The sequence below is a fragment of the Bombina bombina genome, chromosome 9 (genome assembly GCF_027579735.1).
Source record: "Bombina bombina isolate aBomBom1 chromosome 9, aBomBom1.pri, whole genome shotgun sequence".
NCBI lineage: Eukaryota > Metazoa > Chordata > Amphibia > Anura > Bombinatoridae > Bombina > Bombina bombina.
The window spans coordinates 234709359-234729444 of NC_069507.1; the positions used below are offsets into that span (position 1 = coordinate 234709359).

A 20086-nucleotide genomic window follows, 5' to 3' on the forward strand; every position below is an offset into this window, starting at 1 on the left:
GAGAAGTTTAGACTTTGAAGTCACGTCTGCAAAAACTAATGGAAAATAGGCCCCTCCCAACCTGTACTCATAGTGAGAGGGCCTTAAAAAACTATCCCTAGGCAAAATCTAGTCAGCCATGTGGAAAAACTGGGCCCCAGAATAAAGTTTTATCACCAATATGAAATAAACGTTTATACACCTCAAGCAAACGTTATATCTATTCAGTAATGTGAGTAAATAATAAAAATATTACCCTTTACAGCAAGCATGATACCAGTCGTTATTAAATCACTGTAATCAGGCTTACCTTAAATAAATCTGGTATTGTCAGCATTTTCTAGCTTATCATTTCTCTAGAAAAATTTAAAACTGCACATACCTCAGAGCAGGAGACCCTGCACGCTATTTCCCCAGCTGAAGTTCTTCAGTTATGTGTGAGAACAGCAATGGATCTTAGTTACAACCTGCTAAGATCATCAAAGACCACAGGCAGACTCTTCTTCAACTTTCTGCCTGAGGCTAAAATAGTACAACTCCGGTACCATTTGAAAATAAACTTTTGATTGAAGATAAACTACATTAATGCACCACATCTCTCTAGCTGCTTCCCTTGTCGAGAGCTGCAAGAGAATGACTGGGAGGTGGCAGTTAGGGGAGGAGCTATATAGACAGCTCTGCTGTGGGTGATCCTCTTGCAGCTTCCTGTTGGGAAGGAGAATATCCCACAAGTAATGGATGAATCCGTGGACTGGATACACCTTACAAGAGAAATAGGGGGACTGTAGGTGGAAATGAAAAAAACTCATATTTCTAATAGTTGGAAACATTGTTTATACAATATGGTAGGTGATTTACAATCCTTTACATAATAACTATGAGGGAGAACAGTTGTATGGTAAACATTATACTGCTTTTCATGGGTCTTTATAAACACAGTCTAAAAAATAAACTATAAATATAAAATTATTATATTTCATCAATTGTGCTCGGGTCAAATAACCACAACATAAAATGTACTGTCTATTTAAAATAATATGAGGTATATCATATTCATTCAACAAAATATTTAAAAAGAAAAATTTTAAAATATTTGCTATTTTGTACAAAAATATTTTAACATTTAGCTTTTTGTTTGTTTTAACAATGTAAAAGTGATTTAAAAATGTTTGCTTGTTGTTTTTTTTTAAATATGTTTCTGAGCACATGCTGGGGCTTTATTTGGCTAAACATAACAATTATGAATATTAGATTAGGAAGTTAAAAACTATAAAATTCATAGTGTAGGTAGTAAAATACTAATAAGCAGCATATAGTACAATGAGCTTTCAACTTACTAAAGTACAAAATAAAAGTTCAGTTGTAACTAAATACAAACAAGAACAACAACAATGTGCGTATAAATAAAGTAAATAAATGACCTTTGGTTAAGAACTCCCCAAACATGTGGGTACACAGATTCGCAAATACATCTCAGGAAGTTCTACATACATTGCAATACATTAATCCACAGCATCATCGGATCTTAACAGCTAAGGAAATGACTAGGCCTCTTGCTTACAGAATGTGAGTCTGAACAAAACACTCTTCTTGGCTGATGCTATCATGGTGGTCTTTAGGGTTCTAAGTATCCATCAATGGATCACACCAACATTTTAAGACAATTGTCACTGATAAGCTTTGTGTTGTTTTCGGTTTGATGCTGCCTTGTACCGGCGATGTGAGGTAGAGGAATGTCTTTGCCGACGTATTTTACTTGCCAGTCCCAGAGGCAAGTGTGTATCACCTCGTAATATTCCTGAAAGTCAATAGACAATTCATTCAATGTCACCATATAAGTTAGGTATTCAGTGATAATAAAAACAAACCAAAAATATACTACAAAAACTCTCTGTACACAAAACGCTCTGCATCAGATATCTAGTTTCCTTTGCTGTTGTAAACTGGTGGTAATAACAATTGTCTTCATTTAGGTCTATGGGGATGTTTTATCTTACCATAAGTTTACAACCGTAATGGAAATTGGGACAAAGTGTTTAACCAACATTTTAGAGATAGAGAGGGGTTGAAAAGTGATAACAAATCATGATTTGTATAGGAGCCACAAACTGATCTATCTTGGGCAGTCATGAAGCTGTTCTGTAACAGTGATAGTCTGTCATCAACTAGGTTTTAAAAACAAATTTCAGACAAGAATCTGCAAAGATTTAGCACATAGTATTATATCAAAAGATTCTGGCCTAGATTTAGAGTTGGGCGGTAGCCGTGAAAACCAGCGTTAGAGGCTCCTAACGCTGGTTTTGGGCTACCGCCGGTATTTGGAGTCAGTCAGGAAAGGGTCTAACGCTCACTTTCCAGCCGCGACTTTTCCATACCGCAGATCCCCTTACGTCATTTGCGTATCCTGTCTTTTCAATGGGATCTTTCTAACTCCGGTATTTAGAGTCGTGTCTGAAGTGAGCGTTAGAAATCTAACGACAAAACTCCAGCCGCAGAAAAAAGTCAGTAGTTAAGAGCTTTCTGGGCTAACGCCGGTTTATAAAGCTCTTAACTATTGTGCTCTAAAGTACACTAACACCCATAAACTACCTATGTACCCCTAAACCGAGGTCCCCCCACATCGCCACCACTCGATTAAATTTTTTTAACCCCTAATCTGCCGACCGCCACCTACTTTATACTTATGTACCCCTAATCTGCTGCCCCTAACACCACCGACCCCTATATTATATTTATTAACCCCTAATCTGCCCCCCACAACGTCGCCTCCACCTGCCTACACTTATTAACCCCTAATCTGCCGTCCGCGCGCCACCGCCAGCTGCAATATAGCTATGTACCCCTAATCTGCTGCCCCTAACACCGCCGACCCCTATATTATATTTATTAACCCCTAATCTGCCCCCCACAACGTCGCCTCCACCTGCCTACACTTATTAACCCCTAATCTGCCGAGCGGACCGCACCGCTATTATAATAAAGTTATTAACCCCTAATCCGCCTCACTCCCGCCTCAATAACTCTATAATAAATAGTATTAACCTCTAATCTGCCCTCCCTAACATCGCCGACACCTAACTTCAAGTATTAACCCCTAATCTGCCGATCGGAGCTCACCGCTACTCTAATACATTTTTTAACCCCTAAAGCTAATATTAACCCTAACCCTAACACCCCCCTAAGTTAAATATAATTTTATTCTAACGAAATAAATTAACTCTTATTAAATAAATTATTCCTATTTAAATCTAAATACTTACCTGTAAAATAAACCCTAATATAGCTACAATATAAATTATAATTATATTATAGCTATTTTAGGATTAATATTTATTTTACAGGCAACTTTGTATTTATTTTAACCAGGTACAATAGCTATTAAATAGTTAAGAACTATTTAATAGCTAAAATAGTTAAAATAATTAGAAAATTACCTGTAAAATAAATCCTAACCTAAGTTACAATTAAACCTAACACTACACTATCAATAAATTAATTAAATACAATATCTACAATTATCTACAATTAAACCTAACACTACACTGTCAATAAATTATTTAAATACAATATCTACAATTAAACCTAACACTACACTATCAATAAATTAATGAAATACAATACCTACAAATAACTACAATTAAATAAACTAACTAAAGTACAAAAAATAAAAAAGAACTAAGTTACAAAAAATAAAAAAATATTTACAAACATTAGAAAAATATTACAAAAATTTTAAACTAATTACACCTACTCTAAGCCCCCTAATAAAATAACAAAGCCCCCCAAAATAAAAAATGCCCTACCCTATTCTAAATTAAAAAAGTTCAAAGCTCTTTTACCTTACCAGCCCTGAACAGGGCCCTTTGCGGGGCATGCCCCAAAGAATTCAGCTCTTTTGCCTGTAAAAAAAAACACATACAATACCCCCCCCAACATTACAACCCACCACCCACATACCCCTAATCTAACCCAAACCCCCCTTAAATAAACCTAACACTAAGCCCCTGAAGATCTTCCTACCTTATCTTCACCATACCAGGTTCACCGATCGGTCCTCGGAAGTCTTGATCCAAGCCCAAGCGGGGGGCTGAAGAGTGACGTCCATCCTCGGGCTGAAGTCTGGATCCAAGCGGCGGCTGAAGAAATCCATCATCGGGCTGAAGTCGGAAGTCCATCATCGGGATGAAGTCTTCTATCAAGCCGCATCTTCTTTCTTCTGGAGCGGAGCGGAGCCATCTTCTTCCAAGCCGACGCGGAACATCCTCTTCAAGCGACGCCTATAGGAATATTCTGATTGGCTGATGGAATCAGCCAATCAGAATCAAGTTCAATCCGATTGGCTAATCCAATCAGCCAATCAGATTGAGCTCGCATTCTATTGGCTGTTCCGATCAGCCAATAGAATGCGAGCTCAATCTGATTGGCTGATTGGATCAGCCAATCGGATTGAACTTGATTCTGATTGGCTGATTCCATCAGCCAATCAGAATATTCCTACCTTAATTTCGATTGGCTGATAGAATCCTATCAGCCAATCGGAATTCGAGGGACGCCATCTTGGATGACGTCATTTAAAGGAACCATCATTCGGCGAGTAGGCGTCGCTTGAAGAGGATGTTCCGCGTCGGCTTGGAAGAAGATGGCTCCGCTCCGCTCCAGAAGAAAGAAGATTGAAGATGCGGCTTGATAGAAGACTTCATCCCGATGATGGACTTCCGACTTCAGCCCGATGATGGATTTCTTCAGCCGCCGCTTGGATCCAGACTTCAGCCCGAGGATGGACGTCACTCTTCAGCCCCCCCGCTTGGGCTTGGATCAAGACTTCCGTGGACCGATCGGTGAACCTGGTATGGTGAAGATAAGGTAGGAAGATCTTCAGGGGCTTAGTGTTAGGTTTATTTAAGGGGGGTTTGGGTTAGATTAGGGGTATGTGGGTGGTGGGTTGTAATGTTGGGGGGGGTATTGTATGTGTTTTTTTACAGGCAAAAGAGCTGAATTCTTTGGGGCATGCCCCGCAAAGGGCCCTGTTCAGGGCTGGTAAGGTAAAAGAGCTTTGAACTTTAGTAATTTAGAATAGGGTAGGGCATTTTTTATTTTGAGGGGCTTTGTTATTTTATTAGGGGGCTTAGAGAAGGTGTAATTAGTTAAAAATTGTTGTAATATTTTTCTGATGTTTGTAAATATTTTTTTATTTTTTGTAACTTAGTTCTTTTTTATTTTTTGTACTTTTGTTAGTTTATTTCATTGTATTTATTTGTAGATATTGTATTTAATTAATTTATTGATAGTGTAGTGTTAGGTTTAATTGTAGGTAATTGTAGGTATTTTATTTAATTAATTTATTGATAGTGTAGTGTTAGGTTTAATTGTAACTTAGGTTAGGATTTATTTTACAGGTAATTTTGTAATTATTTTAACTATTTTAGCTATTAAATAGTTCTTAACTATTTAATAGCTATTGTACCTGGTTAAAATAAATACAAAGTTGCCTGTAAAATAAATATTAATCCTAAAATAGCTATAATATAATTATAATTTATATTGTAGCTATATTAGGATTTATTTTACAGGTAAGTATTTAGCTTTAAATAGGAATAATTTATTTAATAAGAGTTAATTAATTTAGTTAGATTTAAATTATACTTAACTTAGGGGGGTGTTAGTGTTAGGGTTAGACTTAGCTTTAGGGGTTAATACATTTATTAGAATAGCGGTGAGCTCCAGTCGTCAGATTAGGGGTTAATGTTTGAAGTTAGGTGTCGGCGATGTTAGGGAGGGCAGATTAGGGGTTAATACTATTTATTATAGGGTTAGTGAGGCGGATTAGGGGTTAATAACTTTATTATAATAGCGGTGCGGTCCGCTCGGCAGATTAGGGGTTAATAAGTGTAGGCAGGTGGAGGCGACGTTGTGGGGGGCAGATTAGGGGTTAATAAATATAATATAGGGGTCGGCGGTGTTAGGGGCAGCAGATTAGGGGTACATAGGGATAATGTAAGTAGCGGCGGTTTACGGAGCGGCAGATTAGGGGTTAATAATAATATGCAGATGTCAGCGATAGCGGGGGCGGCAGAATAGGGGTTAATAAGTGTAAGGTTAGGGGTGTTTAGACTCGGGGTACATGTTAGAGTGTTAGGTGCAGACATAGGAAGTGTTTCCCCTTAGCAAACAATGGGGCTGCGTTAGGAGCTGAACGCGGCTTTTTTGCAGGTGTTAGGTTTTTTTTTCAGCTCAAACAGCCCCATTGTTTTCTATGGGGGAATCGTGCACGAGCACGTTTTTGAAGCTGGCCACGTCCGTAAGCAACGCTGGTATCGAGAGTTGAAGTTGCGTTAAGTATGCTCTACGCTCCTTTTTTGGAACATAACGCAGCCATTCTGTGAACTCTCAATACCAGCGGTATTTAAAAGGTGCGGCCAGAAAAAAGCACGCGTAGCTAACGCACCCCTTTGGCCGCAGAACTCTAAATCTAGGCGTCTGTATTTTGGCACAACGTTTTGTGTTTGTATAAAAGTTTTTCAAGAAATTAAAATTTGGTTGGACTTTGTCATCCATTATAGATTAAGAGATAAAGGAAAACCACACTACATACCATTATATTGCAAAGACTGTTAAACTGAATCATAATCAAACTTTATAAAGCATGGAAATTCTGAAATTAAACTTATTTTTTTGGCCGATAGACAGACCATACATTTTCAAGAATTACATTACATGTAAGTTTACCAAATTACAGAGATAAGTGTGTCTGGCTGTCTTTTATGGAGCATATATGAAAGCTCAGACTACTTAGGGTTGGCATCTCAGCCATGTTTTCCTAGAGAGCTATGAGTTACACTTTTCACGCTCTTCACTACAGTGCATGAAACCCATAGCTGGCCAGGAAAGCATGGCAGAGTCAGCAAGTCTACTTACAATACAACAGCGTTACAGTCTTATATTCACTTCTAAAAACCACATCTTGCACAGGTAAGCCCCAGCTTTTGTACTTACTGTTTTCACAGTGCGGTCCTTCCCAGCCATGACATTCACAGCGGTAGCTGCCATTGCGTAGGACGCATACTCCGTCGTTCATGCAGGGGTTGGGTTTACAAAGGTTCACTGGGGACTTTGCCACTGAAAGATCCAAACATATTATGAGAAACAGTTATGAGAAACAGTTATGAGAAACAGTTATGAGAAACATATTATGAGAAACAGTTATGAGAAACATATAATGAGAAAAAGCTGTACTAATTACATTTTCCTTTTATATGAAAGGAAGATTATAACAAATTAAATATCAACCTAAATACAGCTTGTGATGCCAATTAGCAGGTCCTCAAAACTGCTGGACTGATCAAGGTTCAGCTGCCCCTGCAATAGTCCTTATTGTTAACTGAACCTGAAATTGTGGCTCCTTATAACAGAACAGGAGCACTGTTCACCTGACACCCTGCACAGGCATCAAGCGCTCTGGCAAGCTCCATGCCATATGCATCTATTTTACATGCCCAGAGGACACCTTGCTGTGAAATGAATCAGGTAGACAGCTGTGCCCATGCAATCCTATGTCTTGCTTGTGAAAAGTCAGCTTTAAGACAAACACTGAGGCACACACAAGAATACCAGGGATAAGCATAAGGCTATACTACAAACTGATAAAGGTTTGTAGGAAATATGGGCAGACTTGGCATATTGTCGTCAAAATCTGTGTTTCTATATTTAAAACCAACCCCTCATGCCAACTAGGACTCCATAATGATGGAAAATATAAGTCATCTGAGACCTGAGACTTCAATATTACCAGACTTTTATACAAATATATATAGAAATATCTATTTAGAAATACATAGAACATATTCTGCTATGTGCAGAACATTGGAATGTCAAATATTTACAGTCCATACATAGTTATAGTATAAAACTTTATTAAATATGAATATTGCATGTTTTTACAGGTTTTCATCTACTTAACTGCAAAGGGCTCGAATGCACATATATATATATATATATATATATATATATATATATATATATATATACACACTGTATAGAATGCTGATTGGATCAGCCAATAGGATGAAAGCTCAATCCTATTGGCTGATTGCAACAGCCAGTAGGAATTTTTACCCTTTAATTCCTATTGGCTGATAGAATTCTATCAGCCAATCGGAATGTAAGGGACGCCATCTTGGATGACGTACCTTAAAGGGAAACGTCATTTTTCATTGAACATCGGAAGAAGAGGATGCTCCGCGCCGGATGTCTAGAAGATGGACCTGCTCCGCACCAGATGGATGAAGATAGAAGATGCCGTCTGGATGAAGACTTCTGCTGCCTGGATGAGGATGGATCTCTGGTTTCCGAAAACTGTAAGTGGATCGTCGGGGTTAGTGTTAGGTTTTTTAAGGGTTTATTGGGTGGGTTTTATTTTTAGATTAGGGTTTGGGCAGTAAAAGAGCTAAATGCCCTTTTAAGGGCATTGCCCATCCAAATGCCCCTTTCAGGGCAATGGGGGCTTAGGTTTATTTAGATTTGGGGGTTTTGGTTGTGTGGGTGGTGGGTTTTACTGTTGGGGGGTGTTTGTAATTTTTTTTACAGGTAAAAGAGCCGATTTCTTTGGGGCAATGCTCCGCAAAAGGCCCTTTTAAGGGCCATTGGCAGTTTAGTGTAGGCTGGGGTTTTTTTATTTTGGGGGGGCTTTTTTATTTTGATAGGGCTATTAGATTAGAGGTAATTCTTTTTTATTTTTGATCATTTCGTTTTTTATTTTGTGTAATTTAGTGTTTATTTTTTTGTAATTTAGATAAAATGTATTGTATTAATTTAATTTATTTTATTTTATTGTAATGTTAGGTTTTAGTGTAAGGTAGCTTAGGTTTTATTTTACAGGTAAGTTTGTATTTATTTTAGCTAGGTAGTTATTAAATAGTTAATAACTATTTACTAACTAGTCTACCTAGTTAAAATAAATACAAACTTACCTGTGAAATAAAAATAAAACCTAAGATAGATACAATGTAACTATTAGTTATATTGTAGTTAGCTTAGGTTTTATTTTATAGGTAAGTATTTAGTTTTAAATAGCAATTATTTAGGTAATAATTGTAATTTTTTTTAAATTTATTTTAATTATATTTAAGTTAGGGGGTGTTAGGGTTAAGTGGGTTACGTGTTAGGGAAGCGGCGGAATAGGGGTTAATACATTTTTTCAATGGTGCCGATGTCCAGAGCTGCAGATTAGGGATTAATATTTTTATTATAGTGTTTGCGATGCGGGAGGGCCTCGGTTTAGGGTTTAATAGGTAGTTTATGGGTGTTAGTGCACTTTGTGACAGTTTAGTTATGAGTTTTATGTTACAGCTTTGTAGCATAAAATTTATAACTACTGACTTTAGATGGCGGTACGGATTTTGTCATTTTAGGCTGTACCGCTCACTTTTTGGCCTCACAGCAAAACTTGTAATACCGGTGCTATGGAAGTCCCATTGAAAAAGCGCGGTACTGACGTTGCGTGATGGCCAAAAAAGTGTGCGGTACACCTATTCTGACAAGACTTGTAATAACGGCATTAGGGAAAAAGCATCGTTATGGGCCATAACGATGCTTTTTCACTCATAACGCCAAACTCGTAATCTAGCTGACTATTAGTTAGGGGTTTGTTAATTTATATTTGTGGCAGCACGACAAAAAAATCGCTATTAATCGCATCATGCAATTAAGCCCTAGTGTGTACATTTGTATTTATGTGTTTATATGTGTATATGTATATATATATATATATATATATATATATATATATATATATATATATATATATATATATATATATGTCTGTGAGTACTTATATATACATATAAATACATTTGTACACATATATAGATATATATAGATAGATAGATAGATAGATAGATAGATAGATAGATAGATATAGATAGATAGATAGATATTTAGACATGTTTATGTATGTATCTCTATGTAAAAAGCCCTTTGCAGTCCTGAGATCTCATATCTTTGAGCCCTTATAACTTTTTTGTGCAATGTTTTTCTTTAATAATTGTTATAAGATGGTGTTATTATGAGTGTTAACTGTACTTTGTAATGTATTTTTGATGCGTTTTGTGACACTTTTTTGTTGAACAGATAACTGCTAGGTGCTATCCTGACAAGCGTTAACTTCAATTGAGCTCAAGAGATCGAATTTGCTTTTAACTTGTAATACGAGCGAAAATCCGATGCTCGCAAACAACCGCAATAAACCCCCTTTCACTTGCGTGTAACTGTTAGCACTCCACTTATAATCTGCCCCTAAATAGAGTAAATCTGAATTTTTGAAGCGTTTTCTGCCTGCAGAAAAAAAAATGTTCCCGTCTTTATAGTAACTGGAGAAAATAATCAACTAAATTTTTTCTTGCATTCATTCGTTTTGTTTGCTTTTTGTTAAAGGGACATTTGTTTATCATTTTTGGATGAATAGAATGGTTATAAAAAAAAGTGTCTTTTTTTTACATTCAGCTGAAGACTAATGCATATGTATATTCTGCATATAATTTGCTGGCTAGTCTTTGCTTTGAAAACATCATATCATCTTTCATTTATTTGTTAATGTCCCTTTAATAGTTGTTGCTTCTCAGATATTATCTTGGTAACTGTTCTACTATCAGCCTTTTACCGTCTCACAACGGCAGCATAATCTCATCTCACACTTTAACAGATTAAAATTGCAGCAGCAACAAGCGTTAAATGTGCGATCTTTAATTGTTTCCCCAACGTCTTCTCCTGAACAGTAATTTTCACCTTCAGTCACAGTCACTGACACCACAAGCAATTAAACAAAAAATTAAAATCTCAGCCAAGAACTTGTGCAATTAAAGGGACAGTCAACACAAAAATTGTTATTGTTTAAAAAGATAGATCATGCCTTTACTACCTATTCCCCAGCTAGTTCATGTGAGTCATATAGATAACATTGTGCTGACGCCCGTGGATTCTAACAACACAGCACTAATTGGCTTAAATGCAAGTCAATAGATAAAGTCATGTGATCAGAGGGCCGTCAGAAGATGCTTAGATACAAGGTGATCACAGAGGTAAAAACTGTATTAATATAACCATGTTTTCTGCGCAAAACTGGGGAATGGGTAATAAAGGGATTATCTATCTTTTTAAACAATAAACATTTTTGCGTTGACTGTCCGTTTAAAGACAGAGGTTGGCATTAGATGGATCACAGACTAAAAGATTCATTAAGAGCTTTTTCCACATCTAACAGAATATTCATAATAAGAAAATACATTATGCATTTGTATACTATTAGCATTTCCCCAAACAATTTGATAGCATAAGGAAAGGGGGGTAAGGGTAAGTTAAATTTTTTATTTCAATTGCTTGCAGTACAGGGGCACACTCATTGAAAAGTCTCTTGACTATGCGTGCATTATATCCTTTGCTGAGGCTCATCAGAGAAAGAGACAAAATGCTCCCACACTGATCAAGCAATCACTGTGTAGCATGTTACAAGGTCAGTGTCTGACCATTTATGGGGACAATGGTAAACCACCATTCCAAAGATGAATTTAAGAAAATTAAGGCAAATAAAATGATAAACGTATATTGCGAACATTTTTCTATATGCGTAATAAAATATTTTATGCAAACTTGAAGGGACGTGTTACTCAAAAAATGTTCTCTGTTCCATCTAAGATGGAATGTTTCAAAATGTATTCTAGTGCTTTGCTTTCTGAAAATAAATTATTATGCGCTGAATCGTGTTCTGTGCTACTATCAGCTAATGAGCCCAATTGTACAACATTAAAGGGATAGTAAACCCCAAAATTTTCTTTTATGATTCAGATAGAATTAAATTTGAAAGTTGTTTAAAATTGTATGTTCTATTATCAAATGTTCTTCATTCTCTTGTTATCCATTGCTGAAGGGACAACATCCCACTACTGACAGGAAGCTGAAAACATTTATTTAGCCAATCACAAGAGACAAATGTGTGCAGGTGTTCTGTCGATAACTCCAATTCATCGAGAACTCCAATATGACGTCACTTCCGGCTGCAGATTACACAAATTGCCTCCATTGCGCATGCGAGCACCCACCCGAGATTATTCATCTGATAAGAGGCGTACCCTTGGGGAGAGCTCATCGAATTGTCCAATAAAAGCCATTGCGCATGCGTATGTTTTTTATGAGGCAAAAAACAGACCCTTGATAAGAACTTATTGAGTGCTACAAGAACTGCTGTTGCGCATGCGCGCATTACGTGTAAACACCGGGCCCGTCTGTGTTCAATAGCTTTAACCTCAGGCCGAGATAAGTTTTAAGAAATAAACAATAAATGATAATAAATATTATGTGTGCTCAGCGGTTTCAAAGCTGAATATCGTGGCAAGCAAAAACTTATCTCAGTCTGAGGGTAAAGCTATTGAGCAACAGACGGGCACAGTGTTTACATGTAATGCGCGCATGCGCAACAGCAGTTCTTTTAGCACTCAATAACTCCTTCTCAAGGGTCTATTTTTTGCCTCATAAAAAAATACGCATGCGCAATGGCTTTTATTGGACAATTCGATGAGTTTTCCCCAAGGGTATGCCTCTTTTCAGATTAATAATCTCTGGTGCACGCTCGCATGGGCAATGGAGGCAATTAGTGTAATCTGCAGCCGGAAGTGACGTCATATTGGCGTTCTCTATGAATTGGAGTTATCGACAGAACACCGGCACCAATTAGCAGCAGCTCCCACTAGTGTATGATATGTGCGTATTCATTTTTTAACAAGGGATACTAAGAGAAAGAAGCACCATTGAAAATAGAAGTGAATTTAAAAGTGTCTTAAAATGACCTGCTCTATCTGAATCATGCAAGTTTCATTTTGACTTTCCTATCCCTTTAAATTAGTTTCACATTAAATGTGAACAGTTGTTACATTTTTATTCAGACATTTTACCATCTTTATCTGCAGCTTTTTCATAAATACAGTAGAAAAAAATTGAGTAAAACAACCCTTTAAATTAAGCAAGCGCTATCCATGGTGCTGAACCTAAAATAGGCCAGCTCTTAAGCTTTACAGTCCTGCTTTTTAAATAAAGATAGCAAGAGAACGAAGAAAAAACGATAATAGGAGTAAAATAGTAAGCTGCTTAAAATTGCTGCTCTAATTATCTAATTATGAACACTAGATGGCAGCAGTGTTTTAATTGTTAAAAACATTCTAGGAAAACTTCTGCCATTTAGTGCTCAGTCTAGACACATGCACACTTATGAGTCTACCTAACTTCTTTTCAACAAAGGTGACCAAGAGCAAGAGAGCCAAGTAATTTGACAGTAGAATTAAATCGGAAATAATTTCAAATTGTACACTGTATGAATAAAAACAAAATTGGGTTTCATGTTCCTGTAACTGTTACTACCTCTGCTAGAATGTTATTCCATAAATCTTCTATTTTCTTAAAACATTTCTTAAAACGTTACTTTAAAAGGATATGAAACCCAAAATCTTTCTTTCACGACTCAGATTACTTTCCAGTTTACTTCTATTATCTAATTTACTTCAATCTGTTGGCATCCTTTGTTGAAGGAGCAGCAATGCACTACTGGGAGTTAGCTGAGCATATCTGGTGAGCCAATGACAATTGGAATGTGTGTGCAGCCACCAATAGTAGTGAATTGCTGCTCCTCAGCCTTCCTAGGTATGCTTTTCAACAAATGATACCAAATGAACACAGCAAATTTGATAAGAGAAGTAATATGGAAATCAGTTTCAAATTGTGTGCTCTATCTGAACCATAAAACAAACATTTGGGGTTTCTGTCTTAGAAATAAGTATTTAAATCTTACTTAATTAAATCCCTTATTTTGTTATCCATAATGACATGAACCTGTCTTTCGTTCTGATCTGGTATTACTTGTATTAATGGACACATGGGATTTCATGTTCTCTCAGAGAATCCCCTCTGCACTGATATCTATACAATAGATTCTAGGTACTGTATAAACAGATCCGTCTATATAAAACAAGATTACCTTCACATACACTTTGGACAAGGGCATCTTCATATTGACTAAATACATCATAAGAAGGAATGTGGGTTAAGAACTTGTTAGATCCAGCAATCCGTAGCAAGATATTCTTCTGGATATCGCCTAGGCCAACTGCAAAAACCGATATGCCATTGTCTCGCAGCTTCCTAGCAGGGACAGATGCATCTTCTGCTCCTCTTCCATTAGTAATGACAACTACAGCCTTGTTTACACCAGGCCGAGCTCCCTTTTGGATGGTCATCACCTCATTGTAGACATGTAGTAATGCACTACCAGTGGAAGCAGGACCGCCGATATAAGCAGCCCGACTGATCCCGTGGAGCAAACCTGAACTTGTATCGTGCGTGTCCAGTGCAAAGATAACTTTTGGCTGGGTGCCATATGTAACAAGAGCCACTTGGGTCACATCACGGTTGATGTCAAACTGAAGAGAAAGAGTTGTGATAAAATTTCTTAGTAGGTTAAAGTTTTCTTTTCCAACACCAGCAGATGCATCCACCACAAAGACAAGATCCAGAGGTTGTGCCTGGCAGCCTGGAAAGAACAAAGGATCCATGAGCCATCTCAAAGCAGAAAATTTAACTTTTAAATGTATACCAAGGGCATGTCATATTAATAATACACCAATAAAAAACAGAATTTATGTTTACCTGATAAATTTCTTTCTCCAACGGTGTGTCCGGTCCACGGCGTCATCCTTACTTGTGGGATATTCTCTTCCCCAACAGGAAATGGCAAAGAGCCCAGCAAAGCTGGTCACATGATCCCTCCTAGGCTCCGCCTACCCCAGTCATTCGACCGACGTTAAGGAGGAATAATAGCATAGGAGAAACCATATGGTACCGTGGTGACTGTAGTTAAAGAAAATAAATTATCAGACCTGATTAAAAAACCAGGGCGGGCCGTGGACCGGACACACCGTTGGAGAAAGAAATTTATCAGGTAAACATAAATTCTGTTTTCTCCAACATAGGTGTGTCCGGTCCACGGCGTCATCCTTACTTGTGGGAACCAATACCAAAGCTTTAGGACACGGATGAAGGGAGGGAGCAAATCAGGTCACCTAAATGGAAGGCACCACGGCTTGCAAAACCTTTCTCCCAAAAATAGCCTCAGAAGAAGCAAAAGTATCAAACTTGTAAAATTTGGTAAAAGTGTGCAGTGAAGACCAAGTCGCTGCCCTACATATCTGATCAACAGAAGCCTCGTTCTTGAAGGCCCATGTGGAAGCCACAGCCCTAGTGGAATGAGCCGTGATTCTTTCGGGAGGCTGCCGTCCGGCAGTCTCGTAAGCCAATCTGATGATGCTTTTAATCCAAAAAGAGAGAGAGGTAGAAGTTGCTTTTTGACCTCTCCTTTTACCTGAATAAACAACAAACAAGGAAGATGTTTGTCTAAAATCCTTTGTAGCATCTAAATAGAATTTTAGAGCGCGAACAACATCCAAATTGTGCAACAAGCGTTCCTTCTTTGAAACTGGTTTCGGACACAGAGAAGGTACGATAATCTCCTGGTTAATGTTTTTATTAGAAACAACTTTTGGAAGAAAACCAGGTTTAGTACGTAAAACCACCTTATCTGCATGGAACACCAGATAAGGAGGAGAACACTGCAGAGCAGATAATTCTGAAACTCTTCTAGCAGAAGAAATTGCAACTAAAAACAAAACTTTCCAAGATAATAACTTAATATCAACGGAATGTAAGGGTTCAAACGGAACCCCCTGAAGAACTGAAAGAACTAAATTGAGACTCCAAGGAGGAGTCAAAGGTTTGTAAACAGGCTTGATTCTAACCAGAGCCTGAACAAAGGCTTGAACATCTGGCACAGCTGCCAGTTTTTTGTGAAGTAACACCGACAAGGCAGAAATCTGTCCCTTCAGGGAACTTGCCGATAATCCTTTTTCCAATCCTTCTTGAAGGAAGGATAGAATCCTAGGAATCTTAACCTTGTCCCAAGGGAATCCTTTAGATTCACACCAACAGATATATTTTTTCCAAATTTTGTGGTAAATCTTTCTAGTTACAGGCTTTCTGGCCTGAACAAGAGTATCGATAACAGAATCTGAGAAACCTCGCTTCGATAAAATCAAGCGTTCAATCTCCAAGCAGTCAGCTGGAGTGAAACCAGATTCGGATGTTCGAACGGACCCTGAACAAGAAGGTCTCGTCTCAAAGGTAGCTTCCAAGGTGGAGCCGATGACATATTCACCAGATCTGCATACCAAGTCCTGCGTGGCCACGCAGGAGCTATCAAGATCACCGACGCCCTCTCCTGATTGAACCTGGCTACCAGCCTGGGGATGAGAGGAAACGGCGGGAACACATAAGCTAGTTTGAAGGTCCAAGGTGCTACTAGTGCATCCACTAGAGCCGCCTTGGGATCCCTGGATCTGGACCCGTAGCAAGGAACTTTGAAGTTCTGACGAGAGGCCATCAGATCCATGTCTGGAATGCCCCATAGTTGAGTGACTTGGGCAAAGATTTCCGGATGGAGTTCCCACTCCCCCGGATGCAATGTCTGACGACTCAGAAAATCCGCTTCCCAATTTTCCACTCCCGGGATGTGGATAGCAGACAGGTGGCAGGAGTGAGACTCCGCCCATAGAATAATCTTGGTCACTTCTTCCATCGCTAGGGAACTCCTTGTTCCCCCCTGATGGTTGATGTACGCAACAGTCGTCATGTTGTCTGATTGAAACCGTATGAACTTGGTCCTCGCTAGCTGAGGCCAAGCCTTGAGAGCATTGAATATCGCTCTCAGTTCCAGAATATTTATCGGTAGAAGAGATTCTTCCCGAGACCAAAGACCCTGAGCTTTCAGGGATCCCCAGACCGCGCCCCAGCCCATCAGACTGGCGTCGGTCGTGACAATGACCCACTCTGGTCTGCGGAATGTCATCCCTCGTGACAGGTTGTCCAGGGACAGCCACCAACGGAGTGAGTCTCTGGTCCTCTGATTTACTTGTATCTTTGGAGACAAGTCTGTATAGTCCCCATTCCACTGACTGAGCATGCACAGTTGTAATGGTCTTAGATGAATGCGCGCAAAAGGAACTATGTCCATTGCCGCTACCATCAACCCGATCACTTCCATGCACTGAGCTACGGAAGGAAGAGGAACGGAATGAAGTATTCGACAAGAGTCCAGAAGTTTTGTCTTTCTGGCCTCTGTTAGAAAAATCCTCATTTCTGAGGAGTCTATAATTGTTCCCAAGAAGGGAACCCTTGTTGACGGGGATAGAGAACTCTTTTCCACGTTCACTTTCCAGCCGTGCGATCTGAGAAAGGCCAGGACGATGTCCGTGTGAGCCTTTGCTCGAGGGAGGGACGACGCTTGAATCAGAATGTCGTCCAGGTAAGGTACTACTGCAATGCCCCTTGGTCTTAGCACAGCTAGAAGGGACCCTAGTACCTTTGTGAAAATCCTTGGAGCAGTGGCTAATCCGAAAGGAAGCGCCACGAACTGGTAATGTTTGTCCAGGAATGCAAACCTTAGGAACCGATGATGTTCCTTGTGGATAGGAATATGTAGATACGCATCCTTTAAATCCACCGTGGTCATGAATTGACCTTCCTGGATGGAAGGAAGGATAGTTCGAATGGTTTCCATCTTGAACGATGGGACCTTGAGAAATTTGTTTAAGATCTTGAGATCTAGGATTGGTCTGAACGTTCCCTCTTTTTTGGGAACTATGAACAGATTGGAGTAGAACCCCATCCCTTGTTCTCTCAATGGAACAGGATGAATCACTCCCATTTTTAACAGGTCTTCTACACAATGTAAGAACGCCTGTCTTTTTATGTGGTCTGAAGACAACTGAGACCTGTGGAACCTCCCCCTTGGGGGAAGTCCCTTGAATTCCAGAAGATAACCCTGGGAGACTATTTCTAGCGCCCAAGGATCCAGAACATCTCTTGCCCAAGCCTGAGCGAAGAGAGAGAGTCTGCCCCCCACCAGATCCGGTCCCGGATCGGGGGCCGATATTTCATGCTGTCTTGGTAGCAGTGGCAGGTTTCTTTGCCTGCTTTCCCTTGTTCCAGCCTTGCATTGGTCTCCAAGCTGGCTTGGCCTGAGAAGTATTACCCTCTTGCTTAGAGGACGTAGCACCTTGGGCTGGTCCGTTTTTACGAAAGGGACGAAAATTAGGTCTATTTTTTGCCTTGAAAGGCCGATCCTGAGGAAGGGCATGGCCCTTACCCCCAGTGATATCAGAGATAATCTCTTTCAAGTCAGGACCAAACAGCGTTTTCCCCTTGAAAGGAATGTTTAGTAGCTTGTTCTTGGAAGACGCATCAGCCGACCAAGATTTCAACCAAAGCGCTCTGCGCGCCACAATAGCAAACCCAGAATTCTTAGCCGCTAACTTAGCCAATTGCAAAGAGGCGTCTAGAGTGAAAGAATTAGCCAATTTGAGAGCATTGACTCTGTCCATAATCTCCTCATAAGGAGGAGAGTCACTATCGAGCACCTTAATCAGTTCATCAAACCAGAAATATGCGGCTGTAGTGACAGGGACAATGCATGAAATGGGTTGTAGAAGGTAACCCTGCTGAACAAACATCTTTTTAAGCAAACCTTCTAATTTTTTATCCATAGGATCTTTGAAAGCACAACTATCCTCTATGGGAATAGTGGTGCGTTTGTTTAAAGTAGAAACCGCTCCCTCGACCTTGGGGACTGACTGCCATAAGTCCTTTCTGGGGTCGACCATAGGAAACAATTTTTTAAATATGGGGGGAGGGACGAAAGGAATACCGGGCCTTTCCCATTCTTTATTAACAATGTCCGCCACCCGCTTGGGTATAGGAAAAGCTTCTGGGAGCCCCGGCACCTCTAGGAACTTGTCCATTTTACATAGTTTCTCTGGGATGACCAAATTTTCACAATCATCCAGAGTGGATAATACCTCCTTAAGCAAAATGCGGAGATGTTCCAATTTAAATTTAAAAGTAATCACATCAGATTCAGCCTGCTGAGAAATGTTCCCTAAATCAGTAATTTCTCCCTCAGACAAAACCTCCCTGGCCCCCTCAGATTGGATTAGGGGCCCTTCAGAGATATTAATATCAGCGTCGTCATGCTCTTCAGTAACTAAAACAGAGCATCCACGCTTACGCTGACAAGGGTTCATTTTGGCTAAAATGTTTTTGACAGAATTATCCATTACAGCCGTTAATTGTTGCATAGTAAGGAGTATTGGCGCGCTAGATGTACTAGGGGCCTCCTGAGTGGGCAAGACTCGTGTAGATGAAGGAGGGAATGATGCAGTACCATGCTTACTCCCCTCACTTGAGGAATCATCTTGGGCATCATTGTCATTATCACATAAATCACATTTATTTAAATCAATAGGAATTCTGGCTTCCCCACATTCAGAACACAGTCTATCTGGTAGTTCAGACATGTTAAACAGGCATAAACTTGATAAGAAAGTACAAAAAACGTTTTGAAATAAAACCATTACTGTCACTTTAAATTTTAAACTGAACACACTTTATTACTGCAATTGCGAAAAAACATGAAGGAATTGTTCAAAATTCACCAAACTTTCACCACAGTGTCTTAAAGCCTTGAAAATATTGCACACCAATTTTGGAAGCTTTAACCCTTAAAATAACGGAACCGGAGCCGTTTTAAGCTTTAACCCCTTTACAGTCCCTGGTATCTGCTTTGCTGAGACCCAACCAAACCCAAAGGGGAATACGATACCAAATGATGCCTTCAGAAGTCTTTTATAAGTATCAGAGCTCCTCTCACATGCGACTGCATGCCATGCCTCTCAAAAACAAGTGCGCAACACCGGCGCGAAAATGAGACTCTGCCTATGCTTTGGGAAAGCCCCTAAAGAATAAGGTGTCTAAAACAGTGCCTGCCGATATTATTATATCAAAATACCCAGAATAAATGATTCCTCAAGGCTAAATAAGTGTTAATATCAATCGATTTAGCCCAAAAAATGTCTACAGTATAAATAAGCCCTTGTGAAGCCCTTATTTACAATCGTAATAAACATGGCTTACCGGATCCCATAGGGAAAATGACAGCTTCCAGCATTACATCGTCTTGTTAGAA

General features: G+C 39.2%; 1 protein-coding gene across 1 annotated transcript in view; it reads right to left on the reverse strand.

Annotated features, from left to right (window-relative positions):
* Nucleotides 1–789: 789 nt before the first annotated feature.
* The window catches only part of VWA2 (von Willebrand factor A domain containing 2), a 113608-nt gene continuing 94311 nt past the window's right edge, over nt 790–20086 (reverse strand). Inside the window, exons 12-14 of the mRNA XM_053692694.1 lie at nt 13994–14545; nt 6973–7095; nt 790–1777 (exon numbers count right to left, since the gene is read on the reverse strand). Coding sequence (XP_053548669.1) covers nt 1647–1777; nt 6973–7095; nt 13994–14545 — 806 coding nt within the window. The 3' untranslated portion in view covers nt 790–1646. The remainder of the gene's footprint in view (nt 1778–6972; nt 7096–13993; nt 14546–20086) is intronic.